The following is a 23148-nucleotide window of genomic DNA, read 5'->3' as shown; positions in this document are numbered from 1 at the left end:
AGATCCAGCACTAGACAGCGATTTTCCTGTAGTATCTTCTGACTCAGATGCAACGTGAGACATCTTGCAATATGTAAGAGAAAAAACAACATATAAAGCAAAATTGAACAAATTCCTTAAATGACAGTTTCAGGAATGGGAAAAAATGCCAAAGAACAAGCTTCTAGCAACCAGAAGCAATGAAAAATGAGACTTAAATAATGTGGAAACAAAAGCGACGCCCATATTTTTTAGCGCCAAATAAGACGCCCACATTATTTGGCGCCTAAATGCTTTTGGCGCCAAAAATGACGCCACATCCGGAACGCCGACATTTTTGGCGCAAAATAACGGCAAAAAATGACGCAACTTCCGGCGACACGTATGACGCCGGAAACGGAAAAAGAATTTTTGCGCCAAAAAAGTCCGCGCCAAGAATGACGCAATAAAATGAAGCATTTTCAGCCCCCGCGAGCCTAACAGCCCACAGGGAAAAAGTCAAATTTTTAAGGTAAGAAAAAAATTGATTTATTCATATGCATTATCCCAAATATGAAACTGACTGTCTGAAAATAAGGAATGTTGAACATCCTGAGTCAAGGCAAATAAATGTCTGAATACATATATTTAGAACTTTATAAACAAAGTGCCCAACCATAGCTTAGAGTGTCACAGAAAATAAGATTTACTTACCCCAGGACACTCATCTACATGTTTGTAGAAAGCCAAACCAGTACTGAAACGAGAATCAGCAGAGGTAATGGTATATATAAGAGTATATCGTCGATCTGAAAAGGGAGGTAAGAGATGAATCTCTACGACCGATAACAGAGAACCTATGAAATAGACCCCGTAGAAGGAGATCACTGCATTCAAATAGGCAATACTCTCCTCACATCCCTCTGACATTCACTGCACGCTGAGAGGAAAACCGGGCTCCAACTTGCTGCGGAGCGCATATCAACGTAGAATCTAGCACAAACTTACTTCACCACCTCCATCGGAGGCAAAGTTTGTAAAACTGAATTGTGGGTGTGGTGAGGGGTGTATTTATAGGCATTTTGAGGTTTGGGAAACTTTGCCCCTCCTGGTAGGAATGTATATCCCCCCCCCCCCATACGTCACTAGCTCATGGACTCTTGCTAATTACATGAAAGAAATACTGCCAAACCGCCAGACATTAAAAAAGTAAACAAACAATCTATTTACTTGACTAGAGTGTGCAAACTGAACATGAGCGTGCTGTCAATAGTGTGGATAAACTAAGAACCTGCTTGTGAAAAAAAATGTGTGTATATATATATATATATATATATATATACATATATATACATATATATATATATATATATATATATATATATACACACACACACACACACACAACAGATAAAAGCCTATATAAATCCAGATCAAAGTGTGTTGCACTTTAACAAGAAGTTGCCTTCTTCCACATTCAGAGGTATCTAAAACCTCTGAATGCACGTCTACTATATAATACAGAAAAGTTTGATTAGCATTAAAATAAACTGAAAAGCGGAATTAAAACCGGAGCGTGCAATTAAAGTTACAGCATGTATGACTGCTTCCAATAGAGAGCCCATCCAGTGTTATGAAAGCAAATTTGGAGTATGACGACCCAACAGGAGGAGCCTAAGGGACAGGTCCCTGCAAAACCTGTGGTAGGCTTGTGACTAACTCCCATAGAGTGTAATTCTGTCACTACCCAGTACGCTATACAACCCTCTGTCCTTGTAGTCTGCTCTCTGAGGGGTATAATCTGTCTCAAATCAGTAGAATCTGGAGTACCTCTATTCTTCACCTTCCTCCTGAGGAAGCAAAGATAAGACTGGGATACCAGAGAAGTAAGAGGGATTAGGTGCTCTTGGAGTTTTGAGAATCTTTGCCTCCTTCTAGTGCCAAGGAGTTGAATCCCAGAAGTAATGGATCGTGGACTCTCACCACCTTATGAAAGAAATTAACTGATGCCAGCAGAAAGGAGAGGTATATACGGTATAGCTTCTCTTATACTTTGCTAGCTATTCCAAGAAGGGATTGAGACTACATTGACAAGTACTGAATATTATTCTATGGGAGTATCTAAGGAAGAAAGGGGGGATGTGAATTACAGGACTAATGGAAATGATGATGTTCATGATCAGTTTTATTGGCTAGACAATAAAATTGATTTTTTTTTTTGACCACTGTATTACTATCCGAGATGTGCATTTGTTGTAGGACGAATGCGAAAATTTTCACACAAACACAGCAATTACTCCAATCCAATAGGAAGAAAATCAGAGCTTAGAGAAGACTTTAAAAGCTGAAGAATTGCAGAGAGAGAGGCAGACAATTTAGAGGACTCCAGGAAAAGGTCACATACAGCCCTGAATTGTGGACTAGATAGACAGAGAACCCCCTTGACAGAAAACTTTGTAAGTTAAGTACATTTTTATATTTTTTAGGGGGGGTACAATATTTTGAAAAACATTTTTGGGGAAAAGGGATTTTTAGGGTGCTTTTTCTTTTAAAGTAATTTATCTTTTCAAGTGTGTCTTTTTTCTTAATTATTTTACGATTTATTTCAGTAATTATTTTGACAGGGTAGTTGGGGAAGGCTTTTGTTATTGGAGTCTTGTAATGGGGTGTTAAAAATGTAATAACTTTGGGAAAGGGTCTTAGGGTAAGGGGGATAGCCTAGTATATGGGGGACTTGCAGTAAGGCTTAGCTTAGGTGCAATGGGGGGGGGGTAGGACTGTTAGACGTGTTACTTACAGAGGAGGGTTTCAGTGGTTTAGGGTGTTTATAGCAGGTTAAGTTTAGGGTGTTAGGGGTAATTTCAAAAATTTAATTTTATGAAGAATCATTATACTTACATGGGATATTTCTTGAGAAAAAGAAAGCAAAAATAAAGATGATAAATGTTGATACAGCAAAGCTATAAAGTACGGGTTGACAAATCTGTTAAAAATTTAGGAGCAAGCCATAATTTTAGGAGACAGACAGTGGTATATTTATATAGATAAATGGAGAATAATCAAAAAGGTTAGGAACCAGGGGTAAAATTCTAAGAGCCATTTTGCTCACTGGCTCCTGGGTTTGTCGAGCCCTGCTATAAAGGTCTGTGAAATATCTACAAAACTAGGAAGCGTTGGCTCCTAGAATGATGTACTTCAATTCTTTACATTATTCTACACACATTTATATGCTGGCTACTAAGTTTGATAAAAATGTGTCAAGTGATATGCTAATCAGTCAGCAGAAGTAAACACAAGCTGTACAATCTTGCAAAGAATGAGAATTCACTTACCAGTCTATCAAATAGATGTCTGGTGTAAGACTGTACGAATTAAAGTGAAGAAAAAGTTTGGGAAGATTCTCTTCAAAGAATATTTCAAAGGCAGCAAAGTATTTCAGCATCTATGGAAATAAAATAGTTTTATAATGTGTCAATTCCACTGAGACGTAAATATGAAGTAACATTTTTTCCAGCCCCAAGTTTAAAAAATATTTCTGTAGAACACGCAGTAAATAAAGTAAAGTTGAGCAAATGTTTACTCAAATATTCCTTTATTTGAGTTTTAGCTTTTAAAATGACCTTCCTTCTACTCTCAAATATCAACAGAACACGTACGTAATGTAAAACAACATATTTAACTGGAAAGTATCTGAAAATTGTGCTATGTATACAGAATGTTAACGTTGCCCAATGCTAAAAGAAAAATGTGCGGTGGGCTGCAAACTTGTGACAAGTCTACCTAGTTAAAGGGACATAACCAAATATTGAGTCACTTGAAGGCTATGCAGCATTTCTGTAAAAAAGGAAGCAATTATACCTCAAAAGTTCCTCAGTAGTCACATCTCAAAACCCCCAATTTTTCTTTCATATATCAGATAGAACATATAATTGCAAACAACTTTCCAATTTAATTTTCAAATTTGCTTCATTCTTATTGTATCATTTGTTGAAGGAGCAGCAATGCAGTACTGGGAACTAGCTGAACAAATCTGCTGAGCCAATGACAGGAGGCATGCGTCTACCCTCCAAATCGGCAGCGAGCTCCCAGTAATGCATTGTTGCTTCTGAGCCTACCTAGGCATGCCTTTGCAACAAAAGTTATCAAGGGCACTAAGCAAAATTAAATAAAAGAAATTGGAAACTTTACTATCCCTTTAAGCCTCTAATCTTGATGCTTCTCTAATAACTTGCAAGGTAGTGTGCATATGGCATGTGCAGGAACAATCACTTTATTTCCCTCCTCAGTTTAAAGAAGTTTACTATGAAATCTCACAAGACTTCTGTAAAATCCCATGAGATCACAGTAAAGTGTTAACGACTTAAATGTGCAACTAGTACTGCTGATTGGATCAGCGGCAAGTACCGCTCGGGACCAGCAGTGCACTGTGAGTCCCAAGCGGTATTTCTACTGTGTATTGTAGGGGTTAAACACACAATGCTGCAGGGTGGTAAGTCTTAAAATTACAGATTAGAGCATGTCTTTTTTATACACTACAATGGCCCTTTAAGAATAATACAAATAATAGAAAATAAAATCACATTGTCATATCACTAATACAGCCTTTTTGAAAGATAACAAAATCAGTAATGTGATAATTTTAAAGGGAAAAAGAGGAACCATTGTTTTTTTTACCTTATTTTACTTTTGAACTTGGTAAAGAACCTTGAGTGAAGATGCTGCTACACATTACAGTGAAATTTAGCTTAAAGGGACAGTATACACTTATTTTCATATAACTGCATGTAATAGACACTACTATAAAGAATAAGATGCACAGACACTGATATAAAAATTCAGTATAAAACTGTTTAAAAACTTACTTAGAAGCTCTCAGTTTAACTGAAACTTTTGAAAAGGTAGTTGGAAAGCCCACTGCAAGTGGGAAATAAGACACTCCCCCTCCCTTTACATATGAAAAGACCCTTTACACAATCAGGAGCAAGCTGGAGTAGGTAGCTGACGGTATTCTCATAAAACTTTGGGGCTTGGTTAGGAGTCTGAAAATCAGAGCAATGTTATTTAAAAATAAGCAAAACTATACATTTAAAAAAAAAAAAACTTTCTGGGCTATATAAATAGATCATCTACAAAACATTTATGCAAAGAAAAAATTAGTGTATAATGTCCCTTTAAAGGGATATATTGATTACAATAACAAAATGCTCTAATGCACAACAGCATTTGATTATTGTACAAATAAGCAAATCAGGAGCACTAAATATACATGGCCACCCAATCACTGCTAGTCTTGAAGACCATTGAAAGAACAATACTTGTTTTGTGTTGATAAGTTGAAACTAAACAACTAAGAGATATTAAATTAAAACTATAATCCCAAAGGCAGAACTTTTTTTTTCCACTTTCCGCAATGAGATTTTGTTCAGTGAAATATTTTCTGTAGGCCATTTTGAAATTAAATTTTAAATATGGCAGTTACAGTAAAGCAGCAGCTCAATTTCAATGTGTTGATTAAATGGAGAAAAAAAGCATTTTTTAAGTTGTATAATATATATACTGCAGCAGTTGAAAATTGTATAGAAAATTAGCAGAAAATAAAAAAGGTACATTGCTCACAAGAATGTCTTATAGTCAGGAGTCACAGATTTGCACACTGGGAGGAGCCATCATCAATCAATGTGCTGACATTTTGCAGCACTGCACTATATTTGACTGCTCTCTTCAAACAGCGCTTCACTTTGGCAGCAGTGCTAAGGAAAACTTACACTATGCAGCCAGAGTACAGTGCTGCTTGAAGAGAACAGTCTGAGGTGGAGCAGCACTGCGAAGCAAAAGTGATTACAGTTCCTGCATGTGTCCTGTTCTTTCTGCAGACGTGCTGCATTTTCTGCGATGACATCTCAGATCACAGCATGTTCTGCCTTGTGAACTATAATCCTAACATTGCAATATAAATACATTACTTATTTTATTTGTTTTTGCTGTACATTAAAAAAGTAAACCGATCACTAGATTGCAAACAATCTGCATACACAACTGAAATCAGGTAAATTTAGTTGGAAAATTTTGCATTGTTTCGCAGCCCAGACTCGGACACATCCATTAAAAAACTTTCATTCTTCAGATAGAGCAAGACATTTTAGAGAACTTTCCAATTTACTACTAATATTAGATTTGCTTTATTATCTTGGTATGCTCTGTTGATGAGTAAACCTCACAATCAACAATGCACAAACTGGGAGCTAGCTGAACACATCCAGTGAACAAATGACAAGAGGTATATATTTGCAGCGACAAATCACCAACTAGCTACAAGTAGTGCATTGCTGCTACTGAACCTACCAAGGTATGCTTTCAACAAAGCTTACCAAGGAAACTAAGCAAAAATAAATAAAATACACTTTATTAAACAATAGTCTGGTATTTTTAATATTTGTTCCACGGAATTTATCTCAACTCTCTACCCTATCAAGTGCAGCCATTTATTGTTTTTCTATCTGTGATTTGGGCAGAACAGTTCTTGCCCCGGTGTGCACCAGACAGTATTTTTGGAGTTTATAGATCAGTAGCATTTTGTTTGTTTCCTACAACAAATGGATAACACCTTAAAAGTGGCAGTACAGTGACTTTTGATAAACTTGCAACAAAGGTGTTAAAAGGACAGTAAAGTCAAAATTAAACTTTCATGGTTTACACAGATCACTCAATTTTAATCAACTTTCCAATTTACTTCTATTATCTAATTTGCTTTGTTCTCTTGCTATGCTTGAAAAGCATACCCAGGTAGACTCGGGAGCAGCCATGCACTGCTGTGAACTAGCTGTAGTTGCACATATATACTTCTTGTCATTGGCTCATCCAATGTGTTCAGCTAGTACCTAGTAGCGCATTGCTGTTCCATTAACAATTCACACCAAGAGAATGACGTAAATTTGATAACAGAAGTAAACTGGACAAGTTGTTTAAAATCCGATTCATGAAATAAGACAAGTTGGCCAAATATGATAAGGGAACTGAAGAATACCTGGGATGTGCATAAAGGTATCTTAAAAATTAAAGGGACAGAAATATAAAAAATTAAGTGTGCATGGGTGCATTTCAATTTGAAATATAAAATATTTGCACTATACTTTCATTAGCAAAAATGCTTCTACTAAAAGTTATTTTTTCAGTGGCATACGCACGTATCCTGTAAAGGCTTGTACACCACTATTCACTAGACCTTCTCAGAGAGAGTCAGTGGTGACTTATGACAAAAACTATGTCTTCAGTAGCAATACACACCACAACCAGCTCTCTGGAGTAGGTATGGTGTTTAAATACTGGTGCACGAGCCCTCACAGGATATGTGCATATACCACTAAAAAACAGTCATAACATTTACTAGAAGCATTTTTGCTAATTAAAGTATATTGCAAACATGCTTCTATTTTAAATTGAAATGCACCTATGCACCTTTTTTTACCTTTCTATCCCTTTAAAAGGGACACTGTACACTAGATTCTTCTTTGCATAAATGTTTTGTAGATGATCCATTTATATGGCCCATCTGGTGTTTTTATAAAAATGTATAGTTTTGCTTTTTTTTTTTTAAGAACATTGTGCTGATTTTCAGACTCCTAACCAAGCCCCACAATGCCAGATGTATACACGCGTTTACAGAATCCTGCAGGCTCCCGTTTATGTTATCTGTCTTTTCATATGCAGGGGAGGGGGGAGTGTCTGCTTTTTTTGTTTACCCAGTCCCTTTCAGTGGGTGTCCCAGACTTCCTCATCAACAGTGCTAAACTGGGAGCTTCTAAGTAAGTTTTTAAAAGGTTTTATAGTGGATTTTTCGACCAGCATCTGTGCGTATTCTTCTTTATAGTTGTATCTATTAAATGCAGTTATATGAAAATTGGTGTATACTATTGCTTTAAGGAATGAATGGCTAGCAAAAGGCTTAGACACCCTCACAAAGAGAGTCTCTTTATGTCACTGCTAATCAGTCCACTATGAAGAATAGCTTTCTGAGTCTATTGAGGAAGCTAGATATTGGTATGACTTACCATGCTGTGATCCACCCGGAAGAAGGCCAGCTGGCACGGTTTGTTTAGGAGATTGGCAAAAGCTATGAATGCATCTGCTTCTTCTAAGTTCAGAATAAGTACTGCTGCTATGAAAGACATGCCTTGAACCTGCAACGGGTTTGTAGGAAGAGGAAGAAAAAAGGAAATGTATTAAGGATGAAGTTTTAGAAAACATGACACCTGCTCTGCTTTGCATTCACCTAATTACATTTCATTAAAAAAGAAAAATGAACATACAAAAATAAATTCTGTATTTGTGTACACATCCTAAAATGAAACGCAAAATATAAATAAATCCTAATTTACATCTTATTGTCAAATGTACCTAATTTTCTTTGTTGAAACTTAGTTCATTTTCATGAGAGCATACTAAGATATGCTAAGGAGATTGACAATTTCTTTGGCTCTATGGGCTTGATTTATCAAGCTGGGACGGACAGAGCCTACATTTCTCTTGTTAAGTGTGTTCAGTCCACGGGTCATCCATTACTTATGGGATATATTCTCCTTCCCAACAGGAAGTTGCAAGAGGATCACCCAAGCAGAGCTGCTATATAGCTCCTCCCCTCACATGTCATACCCAGTCATTCTCTTGCAACCCTCAACAAAGAAGGAGGTCGCGAGAGGAGTTGGAGTTTTTTACTTAATTATTATTCAATCAATAGTTTGTTATTTTAAATGGCACCGGAGTGTGCTGTTTTTCTATCTCAGGCAGTATTTGGAAGAAGAATCTGCCTGCGTTTTCTATGATCTTAGCAGACGTAACTAAGATCCACTGGCTGTTCTCGACATTCTGAGGAGTGGGGTAACTTCAGAAAATGGGAATAGCATGCGGGGTCCCCCGCAAATGAGGTATGTGCAGTACAATATTTTCTGGGAATGGAATTGACTAAGAAAACACTGCTGTTACCCATATGATGTAAGTACAGCCTTAAATGCAGTAGTAGCGACTGGTATCAGGCTGATAAATGTATGCGCAGTTGAGTTATTTTCTAGGGACTAGAATTTGACTGAGAAAATACTGTTAATACTGAAATAATGCTTAAGCCTTATCTGCAGTAGAAGCGACTGGTAGCAGGCTTAGTGATAACTTTGCATGACATTGAAAAAGTTTGTTTTTAAAACGTTTACTGGCATGTTATTCGTTTTGTGAGGTACTTTGGTGATAAATCTTTTTGGGCATGATTTTTTTCCACATGGCATAGAAACCGTTATATCAGGTCTCCCACTGTTGTAATATGAGTGGGAGGGGCCTTGTTTGAGCGCCTTGTTGCGCAGTTAAAATTCTAGCACAGTCTTCCTGCTTCTTCCTCCTTGATCCAGGACGTCTCTAGAGAGCTCAGGGGTCTTCAAAATTCGTTTTTGAGGGAGGTAATCAGTCACAGCAGACCTGTGACAGTGTGTTTGACTGTGATAAAAGCGTTAAATCTTAATTTGATTATCTGTTTTTGGGTATTGAGGGGTTAATCATCCTTTTGCTAATGGGTGCAATCCTATGCTAATTAATACATTTACTGTTAAAAATTGTTGGCTATAACTGAATTAGTTCATTGTTATTCAACTGTGTTTTTGAAAAGCGCTGCAGCGTTTTTTATATTGCTTGTAAACTTATTGAAAGTATTTTCCAAGCTTGCTAGCTTCATTGCTAGTCTGTTTAAACATGTCTGATACAGAGGAATCTGCTTGTTCATTATGTTTAAAAGCCGATGTGGAGCCCAATAGAAATATGTGTACCAATTGTATTGATATTACTTTAAATAAAAGTCAGTCTTTACCGATAAAGAAATTATCACCAGACAACGAGGGGGAAGTTATGCCGTCTAACTCTCCTCACGTGTCAGTACCTTCGCCTCCCGCTCAGGAGGTGCGTGAGATTGTGGCGCCAAGTACATCAAGGCCCTTACAAATCACTTTGCATGATATGGCTAATGTTATGAAAGAAGTATTATCTAATTTGCCTGAGTTAAGAGGCAAGCGCGATAGCTCTGGGTTAAGGACAGAGCGCGCCGATGACACGAGAGCCATGTCCGATACTGCGTCACAATTTGCAGAACATGAGGACGGAGAGCTTCATTCTGTGGGTGACGGTTCTGATTCGGGGAGACCGGATTCAGAAATTTCAAATTTTAAATTTAAGCTCGAGAACCTCCGTGTGTTAGGGGAGGTGTTAGCGGCTCTGAATGATTGTGACACGGTGGCAATCCCAGATAAATTATGTAGGCTGGATAAATACTATGCGGTACCGGTGTGTACTGACGTTTTTCCTATACCGAAAAGGCTTACAGAGATTATTAGCAAGGAGTGGGATAGACCTGGTGTGCCCTTTTCCCCTCCTCCGATATTTAGAAAAATGTTCCCTATAAACGCCGCCACACGAGACTTATGGCAGACGGTCCCTAAGGTGGAGGGAGCAGTTTCTACTTTAGCCAAACGTACCACTATCCCGGTGGAGGATAGTTGTGCTTTCTCAGATCCAATGGATAAAAAGTTAGAGGGTTACCTTAAGAAAATGTTTGTTCAACAAGGTTTTATATTACAGCCCCTTGCATGCATTGCGCCTGTCACTGCTGCAGCGGCATTCTGGTTTGAGTCTCTGGAAGAGGCGATTCGCACAGCACCATTGGATGAGACTTTGAGCAAGCTTAGAACGCTTAAGCTAGCTAATGCGTTTGTTTCGGATGCCGTAGTGCATTTAACCAAACTTACGGCTAAGAATTCCGGATTCGCCATACAGGCGCGCAGAGCGCTATGGCTTAAATCCTGGTCAGCAGATGTAACTTCTAAATCTAAACTACTGAATATTCCTTTCAAAGGGCAGACCTTATTCGGGCCCGGCTTGAAGGAAATTATTGCTGACATTACTGGAGGTAAGGGCCACACCCTTCCTCAGGACAGGGCCAAATCAAAGGCCAAACAGTCTAATTTTCGTGCCTTTCGTAATTTCAAGGCAGGAGCAGCATCAACTTCCTCCGCTCCAAAACAGGAAGGAACTACTGCTCGTTACAGACAAGGTTGGAAAGGCAACCAGTCATGGAACAAGGGCAAGCAGGCCAGAAAGCCTACTTCCGCCCCTAAGACAGCATGAAGACAGGGCCCCCTTTCCGGAGACGGATCTAGTGGGGGGCAGACTTTCTCTCTTCGCCCAGGCTTGGGCAAGAGATGTACAGGATCCCTGGACGTTGGAGATTATATCTCAGGGATACCTTCTGGATTTCAAAACTTTTCCTCCACAAGGGAGGTTTCATCTGTCAAGGTTATCAACAAACCTAATAAAGAAAGAGGCATTTCTACAATGTGTACAAGACCTCTTAGTGATGGGAGTGATCCACCCAGTTCCGCGAACGGAACAAGGGCAAGGGTTTTACTCAAATCTGTTTGTGGTTCCCAAAAAAGAGGGAACCTTCAGACCAATCTTAGACTTAAAAATCTTAAACAAATTCCTAAGGGTTCCATCGTTCAAGATGGAAACCATTCGGACCATCCTACCCATGATCCAAGAGGGTCAGTATATGACCACAGTGGACTTAAAGGATGCCTACCTTCACATACCGATTCACAAAGATCATTATCGGTACCTAAGGTTTGCCTTTCTAGACAGGCATTACCAGTTTGTAGCTCTTCCCTTCGGGTTAGCTACGGCTCCGAGAATTTTTACAAAGGTTCTGGGTTCGCTTCTGGCGGTACTAGGACCGCGAGGCATAGCGGTGGCTCCGTACCTAGACGACATTCTGATACAAGCGTCAAGTTTTCAAAATGCAAAGTCTCATACAGAGATAGTTCTAGCATTTCTGAGGTCGCATGGGTGGAAAGTGAACGTGGAAAAGAGTTCTCTGTTTCCACTCACAAGGGTCCCTTTCCTAGGGACTCTTATAGATTCTGTAGAGATGAAGATTTACCTGACGGAGTCCAGGTTATCAAAAATTCTAAATGCTTGCCGTGTCCTTCATTCCATTCCAAGCCCATCAGTAGCTCAGTGCATGGAAGTAATCGGCTTAATGGTCGCGGCAATGGACATAGTGCCATTTGCGCGCCTGCATCTCAGACCGCTGCAATTATGCATGCTAAGTCAGTGGAATGGGGATTACTCAGATCTGTCCCCTTTACTGTATCTGGACCAGGAATTCTCTTCTCTGGTGGTTGTCTCGGGTTCATCTGTCCAAAGGAATGACCTTTCGCAGACCAGATTGGACGATTGTAACAACAGATGCCAGCCTACTAGGCTGGGGCGCAGTCTGGAACTCCCTAAAGGCTCAGGGATCGTGGACTCAGGAGGAGAAACTCCTTCCAATAAACATTCTGGAATTAAGAGCAATATTCAGTGCTCTTCTAGCTTGGCCTCAGTTAGCAACACTGAGGTTCATCAGGTTTCAGTCGGACAACATCACGACTGTAGCTTACATCAATCATCAAGGAGGAACCAGGAGTTCCCTAGCGATGTTAGAAGTCTCAAAGATAATTCGCTGGGCAGAGTCTCACTCTTGCCACCTGTCAGCGATCTACATCCCAGGCGTGGAGAACTGGGAGGCGGACTTTCTAAGTCGCCAGACTTTTCATCCGGGGGAGTGGGAACTTCATCCGGAGATATTTGCTCAACTGATTCTTCGCTGGGGCAAACCGGAACTGGATCTCATGGCATCTCGCCAGAACGCCAAGCTTCCGTGCTACGGATCCAGGTCCAGGGACCCGGGAGCGGTGCTGATAGATGCACTAGCAGCCCCTTGGGTTTTCAACATGGCTTATGTGTTTCCACCTTTTCCGTTACTGCCTCGACTGATTGCCAGGATCAAACAGGAGAGAGCATCGGTGATTCTGATAGCGCCTGCGTGGCCACGCAGGACCTGGTATGCAGACCTAGTGGACATGTCGTCCTGTCCACCATGGTCTCTGCCTCTGAGGCAGGACCTTCTAATTCAGGGTCCTTTCAACCATCCAAACCTAATTTCTCTGAGGCTGACTGCATGGAGATTGAACGCTTGATTCTATCGAAGCGTGGTTTCTCGGAGTCGGTTATTGATACATTAATACAGGCTCGGAAACCTGTGACCAGAAAAATTTACCATAAGATATGGCGTAAATATTTATATTGGTGTGAATCCAAGAGTTACTCATGGAGTAAGGTTAGGATTCCTAGGATATTGTCTTTTCTACAAGAGGGTTTAGAAAAGGGTTTATCCGCTAGTTCGCTAAAGGGACAGATTTCTGCTCTGTCTATTCTTTTACACAAGCGTCTGGCAGAGAATCCAGACGTCCAGGCCTTTTGTCAGGCTTTGGCTAGGATTAAGCCTGTGTTTAAAGCTGTTGCTCCTCCGTGGAGCTTAAACTTGGTTCTTAAAGTTCTTCAGGGTGTTCCGTTTGAACCCCTTCATTCCATTGATATTAAGCTTTTATCTTGGAAAGTTCTGTTTTTGATGGCTATTTCCTCGGCTCGAAGAGTCTCTGAGTTATCTGCCTTACATTGTGATTCTCCTTATCTGATCTTTCATTCAGACAAGGTAGTCCTGCGTACTAAACCTGGGTTTTTACCTAAGGTTGTTTCTAACAGGAATATCAATCAAGAGATTGTTGTTCCATCATTATGTCCTAATCCTTCTTCAAAGAAGGAACGTCTTTTGCATAATCTAGACGTGGTCCGTGCCCTGAAGTTCTACTTACAGGCAACTAAAGATTTTCGGCAAACTTCTTCTCTGTTTGTCGTTTACTCTGGACAGAGGAGAGGTCAAAAGGCTTCGGCTACCTCTCTCTCTTTTTGGCTTCGTAGCATAATACGTTTAGCCTATGAGACTGCTGGACAGCAGCCTCCTGAAAGAATTACAGCTCATTCCACTAGAGCTGTGGCTTCCACCTGGGCCTTTAAGAATGAGGCCTCTGTTGAACAGATTTGCAAGGCTGCAACTCGGTCTTCACTTCATACTTTTTCCAAATTTTACAAATTTGACACTTTTGCTTCTTCGGAGGCTGTTTTTGGGAGAAAGGTTCTTCAGGCAGTGGTTCCTTCTGTTTAATGTTCCTGCCTTGTCCCTCCCATCATCCGTGTACTTTAGCTTTGGTATTGGTATCACATAAGTAATGGATGACCCGTGGACTGAACACACTTAACAAGAGAAAACATAATTTATGCTTACCTGATAAATTTATTTCTCTTGTAGTGTGTTCAGTCCACGGCCCGCCCTGTCTTTTTTTGAGGCAGGTTCTAAATTTTAAATTATAACTCCAGTCACCACTGCACCCTATAGTTTCTCCTTTCTCGTTTTGTTTCGGTCGAATGACTGGATATGACATGTGAGGGGAGGAGCTATATAGCAGCTCTGCTTGGGTGATCCTCTTGCAACTTCCTGTTGGGAAGGAGAATATATCCCATAAGTAATGGATGACCCGTGGACTGAACACACTACAAGAGAAATACATTTATCAGGTAAGCATAAATTATGTTATTCGTTCTTGTCTGCCCCAGCTGCCTCTGGCAGGCAGCAATCCCCTGCCAGATTTTATCATTGCACGCATGCAATCCCGCCCCCTGCTCGCACACAGCCAATCACGCACGGGCAGGAGCCGTCAATCTCCCTGGTCGGACGAGACCGGGGAAATTGAAATTCTCAACCTAAGAGGTGGAGAAGAGTCTAGGAGGCAGCGGTCTAATGACCGCTGCTTGATAAAAAGAGCCCTAAATGTATAACTTTGCTACAAACATTGTTACCATGTAGTGTTTAAAGGGCATTGTTGCCATATAGTGCTTAAAGGGAAAGTAAACCTATGTTTTTTTTCTTCTTTCGTGATATAGAGCATGCAATTTTAAGCAACTATCTAATTTACCCCTATTATCATTTTTTCTTCGTTCTCTTGGTATCTTTATTTAAAAAAGCAGGAATGTAAGCTAAGGAGCTGGCCCATTGTTAGTTCAGCAACCTGGCTAGCGATTGCCGATTGGTGGCTACATTTAGGTTCTGAATCAAAAATGGGCCGGCTCCTAAAAGATACCAAGGGACCAAAGAAAAAAAATTATAATAGGAGTAAATTAGAAAGGTGCTTAAAATTGCTGCTCTATCTGAATCATGAAAGTTTAATTTTGACTTTAGTGTCATTTTAAGACAGGTGTATGCTACCAAGCCTATTTAGATATGCTCTCCTGGAGAGAAGCTAACTTTCAACAAAGGGTACTGAAAGAAAAAGGAGTAAATTTGATATCAGAAGTAAACAAAGTTTTTTTTTTTTGTTAAATTGTAAATTCTATCTCAGGAGTGTAATTGTGACTACCATGTCATATTTAGTTTTGTTGTTGTTTTCTTTGTTGTATTTAATATTATTTAAAAAGAAAATTGTTTCTGTTCCCAAAAAATAAATATATTTTGTTTTTATTCTCCACCAAAAGGGTTGTGGTAGCCTTCCTTATAAGGCAAAAAGCTTATATCCCACGGACATCCACTTCCAGTTAGTTTAAACATTTAAGAAGAAAAAAAAAGAATCATCATTAAGTTAAAGTGAAAGTCAATCCTAGCGTTTGTGAAACACTAGGATTGACCATTGAAACAAATTAAGGGGACTTTCAGTCATAAAGTATAAAATACTTCATGCAGAGCGCTCCTTTATTTGTTTCAAGTGTTGCCGCACTGAGCCGCTCAGGCAGCCCACGGCAGAATGCTGTTTTGCTAAGAGGTGACATTTCCACCTATTAGCCAATAGCAGTGCGGGAAATCCGGCTGGTCTCCCTGTGGCACCGGATTGCTCACACGGCTATTGGCTAAGAGGTGAAAACGTCACCTCTCAGCAAAACAGTGTTCTGCCGTGCGCTGTCTGAGCAGCTCAGAGCAGTGAATGTTTGAAACAAATAAAGGAACTTTCAGCATGAAGTATTTTATAGTTTGTGACTGAAAGTCCCCTTTATTTGTTCCAATGGTAAATCCTAGCGTTTCACAAACGCTAGGATCGACTTTCACTTTAACCTCCTTAAAGTGCTATAAGAATTGAAAAATGACATTGTCTAATTTGTTAAAGGAAGTCATTATAAGACTATAGACAGTGCACTGCGTGATACAATCAGCAGTGCTATTCGCATGAATCAACTGTTTAGTGCTGCCGATTGGATCAGCAGAAGTTTCTATTCGGAAGCAGCAGTGTGTGTTGAAGCCCTTTTTAGGAGTTAAACACATAGTAGTGCAGGGTTGATAGTATTTAAAATGACATGCTCTAACAAATTAGAGGAATGGACTTCCGGCTGTGGGTGGGGCCAGCAGGTAGCACGCAGGTAGTGTGCTGGTAGCTACCTACGGCTCTATTCTCCTATGTGATAGGAATACTACTATTCAGCAGCCGCCCGTTGTTAGCCTTGTCCTAAGAAGAGGTATTAGGACCGGCTAGTGATCCTCGGATCTCGGATGGGAAGTCAGCAGAAGGCATAATTGCTCTGTGGCTAGGAGCACCTGGAGAAGCTGCCCTGTTTCTCAGGGAAATCACTTTGATACGCATAATCATCTGTGGCAAGGCAAAGATGGAAGTCTGATGCTACATGCAAACCCTGTAACCTGAAGCAAACCTTCATTTTCAACGGGCGCCTCAAGGTAAATAAAGTAGAATAAGCAGCACCGAAGTTAGACTACGCTGCCCCTCCTGACTACCTGCAGTAGAGCTTGGAAGGCAAGCAAAGGGACGGATACCCTTCTCTGCAGCTGCAGTGCATTTGGAGACTGAGAAAGCCTTACCGGTACAAATTGCTGCAGAGCTGTGCATCAAGGAGGTTACATTGTGGCTGATGTTCTTTTACAGCGATCCCCCTTGCGAAGCTCTCAAGTGTCTGAGGGGCTTGACCGGATTGGGGGGCAGGTGTTTCCGTTTTCCTGGACAAAACGGTTGTTGCTCACAGGTTTCTTTAAACAAGCTGTGAATCTTGGAGACAGCGTGTTGTAGAAGCCCCGCGCAAACCCGCAAGACCGCGGGCAACACCTAAGGAGGCAGTAAACCCGGTGTTCTCTGGAGATCTGCCGCACCTGGTGGCGGCATTTACACAAGTATGGTCGAGTAAGAGACACTTGCTTGGTTTAGAGGCCCCAGAGGAATACCAGCAGACGGAGGTAAACCTATCTGTGAACTGATGGTGTTTAAGCAAGTTCCATTGTAGTCGCTGTGGCTGTATGTTGGCTGGTTTAGAGCCCTGGATATGCTTTCCCTATAAACCGGCTGGCGTCTAATTGTGGCAGCATATCCGTGGGCCCTAATTGAGAGCAAGCAGTGGTACAAGAGAAATCCTTCAACAAAGGTCGGATTTGTGTCATAGGACAAAGAGAATCTTATTTCAGGTACTTTTTTCATCTTTATCTTTGGCGGATATATTGAGAGAATAAGCCCTTTTTTGGAGTGAGCCTAAAGGGATTTTGGCTGCGGGCCAGGACATAAAGTAGGGCTGTTGGTGGCTCATGTAAAGATGTAAAGTAAAAGGAAAGAAAACCTGAATCTGTGTGGTATAATTAGTTTTAGCTAGTTTTTTTTCTCTTTCCATCAGGAGCACCGGTAAATGTATAGTTAAAAGAAAAAGAAAAAGGGGGACGTTTTACCCGGATTACAAAGACTAACTAAATGTATCTGTGTGATTAGATACTATTTGCAACAATATACATGCTAGTAACATAAGAATGTAACTTAACTGGTTAAGGAATAAGAAGCACTGTAATTGCTTTTTTCTTTTGTCTAAATTTGAAAATGGTGTTAATATTGACTAGGCTTCTGTAATTGTGAAAATTTAAAAGTGCAAGCTTGGAGTTGTTGGTGTCTCTGAAAGTGTAAGATATCTGAGAATAACAATTAGAGGCACAAAATATTTAGTGAAAAATTCGGGCCCTCTTCTTTTTGTTCTTTTTTTTTTCTCTTTGTTTTTCTTTCACTGTTTTCACTTTTTTTTCTTTTTTTTTTTTTTTCCTTCACAAGTCATTTATTTATACACTTGTTATTTAGCACCTATTTTAACATTTTTTGAGTTTGGTTGTCCTTTGTAATTTAGCGTTTATAGCTACACTTTAGCACTGAATTATAATAAGTGGCCGTGTAGCCACCCAGTCACAGAATTTTTTTCTCACTATACACACATATAATATTACGGTGAATGGACAGATTTATTACATATCCAAAAGGTTCTTCACCTAAAATGCCACCAAAACAAAAAGATAAGAGGGGCAACGTTAAAAATATGGAAAATGTACTTGATGCCTCACAAGATCAAGGAGCGGTCAATTTGGGTGTTAGTGATATGACAGAATTTGCAGCTCAAGTAGCGAAGCTGATGACCCCACATCTAGATCTAATTAAATCTGAAATTAAAGCAGAGATTTTTAGTTTAAAAGATGAAATTAGACAATTTACGGCAAGGTTAACGGAGGTGGAGACTAGGGTCTCAGAGGCGGAGGACAGAATAAACACTCACAGCTCTGATATCACTGTTCAGGGGAAAATTATCTCGCAATTGCAAGAACGTCTAGAAGACCTTGAGGATAGGTCGAGGCGCAATAATTTATGGATCATTGGCCTCCCCGAAACAGTGGAATATCAAGATCTGCTTCATTTTGTATCTGTCACCCTCCCTCAGGCCCTTATGATCCCTCCCCCTCCTACACCTTTCTTGATCGAGAGAGCGCATAGAATAGGCCCTCCTAAGGATAGTAACACATTACCAAAAACTAAAACTGTTATTTTCAAGTTTGTGAATTACCAGGACAAGGTTTTATATTTGAATTATTACAGGAAAATTAGATCTGTCCTTATTGATAATAACAAAATTCTGATCTTTCAAGATTTTTCGGCAGAGACTATGGCCAAAAGGAAAGTAATGTCTCCCTTTTTTGCGAAATTTACAGAAGCCGAGTGTACTGTTAGACTTGTTTATCCAGCTAAACTTCTAATTACCAAGGCAGGCAGCTCTTATACAGCAAATAATAGCAAGGAAGCTCGGGCATTATGTAGAGAATTTGGGATAATCTGACTTTTAGATAGAGAGAAACAGATAAAACTACTGTAAATCTATTGTCCGATATATAGATGAATTATGTGGGATTTATCTCTGAACTATGGTCAGGGTTTTTTTTTTCCTTCTCTTATGTCACAGAGTGCTAGAGATATATGGCAATGTCCAAAAAGAAGAATTTTTAATGTTGTTTTTTGCATGATACCATGGCTTGGTTTTTTTTTGTTTTTGCTTATTATCCCACAGAGTGCTAGAGACACAAGGCAATGTTTAAAGGGAGGAAATTTTAATGTTGGTTGTTGTGTGATTTTTTTTTTTTTTTTTTTCTCTTCCTCCCCTTCCTCCTCTCTCCAACCACGCTCTCCCCCGCGTCCCTCTCCGCTGCAAATCTGTTTATTATGTTATTTTTAGGAGTACAACGTATTTTATTTTTTTACTATGGCAGTACCATTTAAGTTAACCTCCTGGAATGTTGGAGGTATAACCTCCCCAATTAAAAGAAAAGCAATAATCAAACAGATGGCTAAAACCAGAACGGATATTGCTTTCTTACAGGAGTTACACTTAACGGCTACTGAAATTCCGAAACTCCAGACCAACTGGGTAGGGGAAGTGATTGCTGCCCCTTTTAATGCTCGCAAAAGGGGAGTGGCAATTTTATTGAACAAAAGATTTGACTGTAAGATAGATTCTTCCATTATAGATCCAGAAGGGCGGTTTGTAATTTTAGAACTAACACATAATAAGACTCGATATGTATTATGCAACTTATATGGACCTAACAATACTGATAAAGCGTTCTGGGACAAACTAGTTATACACCTTCATAAATTTATAGGCCAGAACCTTATTATAGCAGGGGACTTTAACTTAATAGCAGATCCTTCTCTTGATAGGGTTAAAAGAGCAAGTAATTCTACGCCTGATAGAAAGACCCGTATTCTTCAGAGATTATGTTCACAATTGGGACTGATAGACATCTGGCGGTTACAGAACCTGGATCTGAGATCCTATACGTTCATGTCAAAAGGCCAGCAGGCACTCTCTAGGATTGATTTTTTTCTGATTGCTGAACCTCTGATTGGCCTAGAGTGGGAAGCGGAGATAGGGGAAATAGTGATCTCAGATCACGCTATAATCTCATTAACATGTAACTCTCCAAGGCCAGATATGGCAATGAATCAATCTATATGTTTTCCAAAATACCTAATGAATAACTTAAAATTTAATAATTGGTTGATCGAGCAGTGGCGAGAATATGTGAGGTATAACCGAGACTATGAAAGCAAACCTGAAGTGTTTTGGGAAGCAGCCAAAGCTGTGTTAAGAGGCAAAGTAAAGGCGTATCTATGTAAAATGAAAAGGAAATCTAGGCAACAAGAAATTCAACTGTCCCATCATGTTAAGAACACATATAGCACATACCTTGCGGATCGCTCGACCCTTCACTGGCGGAAATACATCTCCGCTAAATCCACTCGAGATGTTTTTATTAAACAGAAAACTAGAGCAGAAATACAAAGGCAAAAAGCCCTCTATTGTGGATATGCGGGTAGATCCGCTAAATTTGTGGCGAGATTGATCAAATTTAACAACAGAAACAAGATAAATGCCATCAGAAAGGGAACCGAGAGATTCACTTGTAGCAAAGATATTTCCAGAGTTTTTTATGAGTTTTTTTCGGAACTATATGGGGCAGAAGAGCAAGAGATAACAACTGAGACATTTTGGGGCAAATTTAAGGTTCCTAAAATCCCCTCTGAGAGCTTAGCAGAAATTAATGCTCCAATTACTATAGAGGAAATTTTGGAAGCAATTGCAGCTGCTAAGAATAATAAGGCAGCAGGTCCTGATTGTCTGCCTTCCGAATTTTACAAGATCTTGCAGTTACATATCGCTCCATCTTTAGTTAAGCTATTTAATTATTATTTTATTGAACATAATAAGTGCTCTCCTTATTTTGCAGCAGCAGTAATTTCTCTAATTCCAAAAAAAAACAAAGATCCTGAGTCGCCCGGTTCATACAGGCCTATATCAGTTTTGAATGGCGATTATAAATTGTTAACATCGATTCTCACAAAACGACTAAAACCACACCTCGGCTTAATAATTCATGAGAATCAAGCAGGGTTCATGGCTGGGAGGAACCCCACCAGGAACACTCGTAAGATTATGACATTAATTGATTATTTCTGGTACAAGTTTAGCACAACTAGGCATAACACGATGACAGATCTAGCGCTTTTAACCGTCGACGCGGAGAAGGCATTTGATCGCGTCTCCTGGAAGCACTTACTTTTTTCCTTAGAGCAGTTTGGACTGAAGGGACATGTGCAGGAAATGATACGTATTATATATTCAATCCCGATCTCCACATTGCTTATCAACGGAGATTTATCACAACCAGTGAAATTACACAGGGGCACACGTCAAGGATGCTCCCTATCCCCGTTATTATTTAACATCTCATTGGAACCACTAGCAATTCTCCTGCGGCAACAATTAGACGGGATACGAATTGGGACACAGAAACTGGTTCTACTGATGTATGCAGACGATATACTGCTCTGTCTAAGCAATATTAATAAGAATCTTCCGATATTTTTGGATACAGTTGATATCTTTGGTAAGATTTCGGGTTTTAAAATTAATCTATCCAAGTCGGAACTTCTCTGGTTAAATAAAAAAGCTTGAACGATAAAACATCCTTTCAGAGAAACTGCACAGATAACTTATTTAGGGATCTTATTAAACCCAAACCCACAAGAATGGTATAAGCTGAATTATAATAAATGTTTTCTAGAATGTAAGAAAAAAATGGAAGACTGGATAAACCTCCCTATTTCTTTATCCGCTAGAGTCACGCTTATAAAAACTATTTTGTTCCCCAAAATATTTTACCTCATTCAGAATATTCCATTACATATTCACAAAAAAGACATAGTAAAATACAATAAGGCTTGCTCTAGATTTTTATGGCAAGGGTCTAAAGCACGAATTTCGGTAGTACGATTGATGAATAATCTAGAAGCTGCTGGGTTGGCACTACCTAATATATCTCTTTACAGTCTAGCGGCACGGGTTAAAGTGGCAGTGGACTGGATGACAAGACAGGAACAAGTATCCCCAATAGAATGGGAAACTGCATTAATAGCCCCTTATCGTTTAGATGCTATCTTACACTGCCCAATCACAGCTTTACCAACGCAGATTTTTATGTTAGAAACTTTTAAAAATATCATTATAGCATGGCAAAAGTTTTGTGTGAGCCTCGATATTTCGCCCCATGTGTCTAAATACTTATCCATCACCGGGAACCCGATTTTTATGCCAGGAATTACAGATGAGGTTTTCAGATCTTGGTCCAGTAAAGGGTTAGTTTATGTAGTGCAAATGATGAATACAGACTCAGAGTTTTTAACGTTTGGGGAAATTAGTAACCAATTTGGATTATCAAACAAAGAATTTTATGCCTACTTACAGATAAGGCACCTTATATATGAACTAAAAAAAAATTATGGGACTGAATGGTCATTATGTGAGCTTCAAAGCAGAATTAACAACTTTGAAGGGGGGATCTACTCTATCGCCCCGTTCTATGCCCTTCTCACTTACGAGTCAGACGTAGCTCAAATAAAGCATATTGTGACTATATGGAAAAAAGTTTTCCCACAAATAGATAAGGAAGTAATAGAGAATGCTTTTAAGGTGATACAGAAAAGTTGGGTACAAACTACGTGGAGAGAAACCCAGATTAAAGTGGCTTTAATGGTATATTTAACTCCGACAAAATTAACCAAATGGTATAAGACAATGATTAGATGTCCTAGATGCAGCTCAGCTGAAGCAGATATGTTGCATTGTTTCTGGGCATGCCCCAAAATTGCCCAATTTTGGGCCAAGGTAATATACTGGACGAAAATAACCCTTAAAATAGAATACGTTGTACTACCTATAGAAATATTTTTTCTAGTGAAACCACAAACCGTGGTTAGGAATCATAAAATGATTAATATAATTATATTACTTGGACGTAATTTAATATTAAGAGCGTGGAAGGCTAAGTCAGCACCAAGTTTAAAAGAATTGAAGAATGCACTGACTGCCCACTATACATTTGAACAGCATAGTTTACAGAATCCAATAGATACTCAGCTAGCCAGGTTTTTTAAAGAGTGG

General features: G+C 39.5%; 1 protein-coding gene across 1 annotated transcript in view; it reads right to left on the bottom strand.

The window, feature by feature from the left end:
• Window positions 1–23148, bottom strand: part of LOC128640089 (TBC1 domain family member 12) — a 483074-nt gene that overhangs the window by 89312 nt on the left and 370614 nt on the right. Inside the window, exons 11-12 of the mRNA XM_053692423.1 lie at window positions 8007–8135; window positions 3291–3400 (exon numbers count right to left, since the gene is read on the bottom strand). Of these exons, the coding sequence (XP_053548398.1) occupies window positions 3291–3400; window positions 8007–8135 (239 nt within the window). The remainder of the gene's footprint in view (window positions 1–3290; window positions 3401–8006; window positions 8136–23148) is intronic.

Source organism: Bombina bombina, chromosome 9 (assembly GCF_027579735.1).
Source record: "Bombina bombina isolate aBomBom1 chromosome 9, aBomBom1.pri, whole genome shotgun sequence".
In the NCBI taxonomy this organism is placed as follows: domain Eukaryota; kingdom Metazoa; phylum Chordata; class Amphibia; order Anura; family Bombinatoridae; genus Bombina; species Bombina bombina.
The sequence above is the reverse complement of the archived record's forward strand: the minus strand, read 5'-3'. Positions and strand labels throughout refer to the sequence as shown.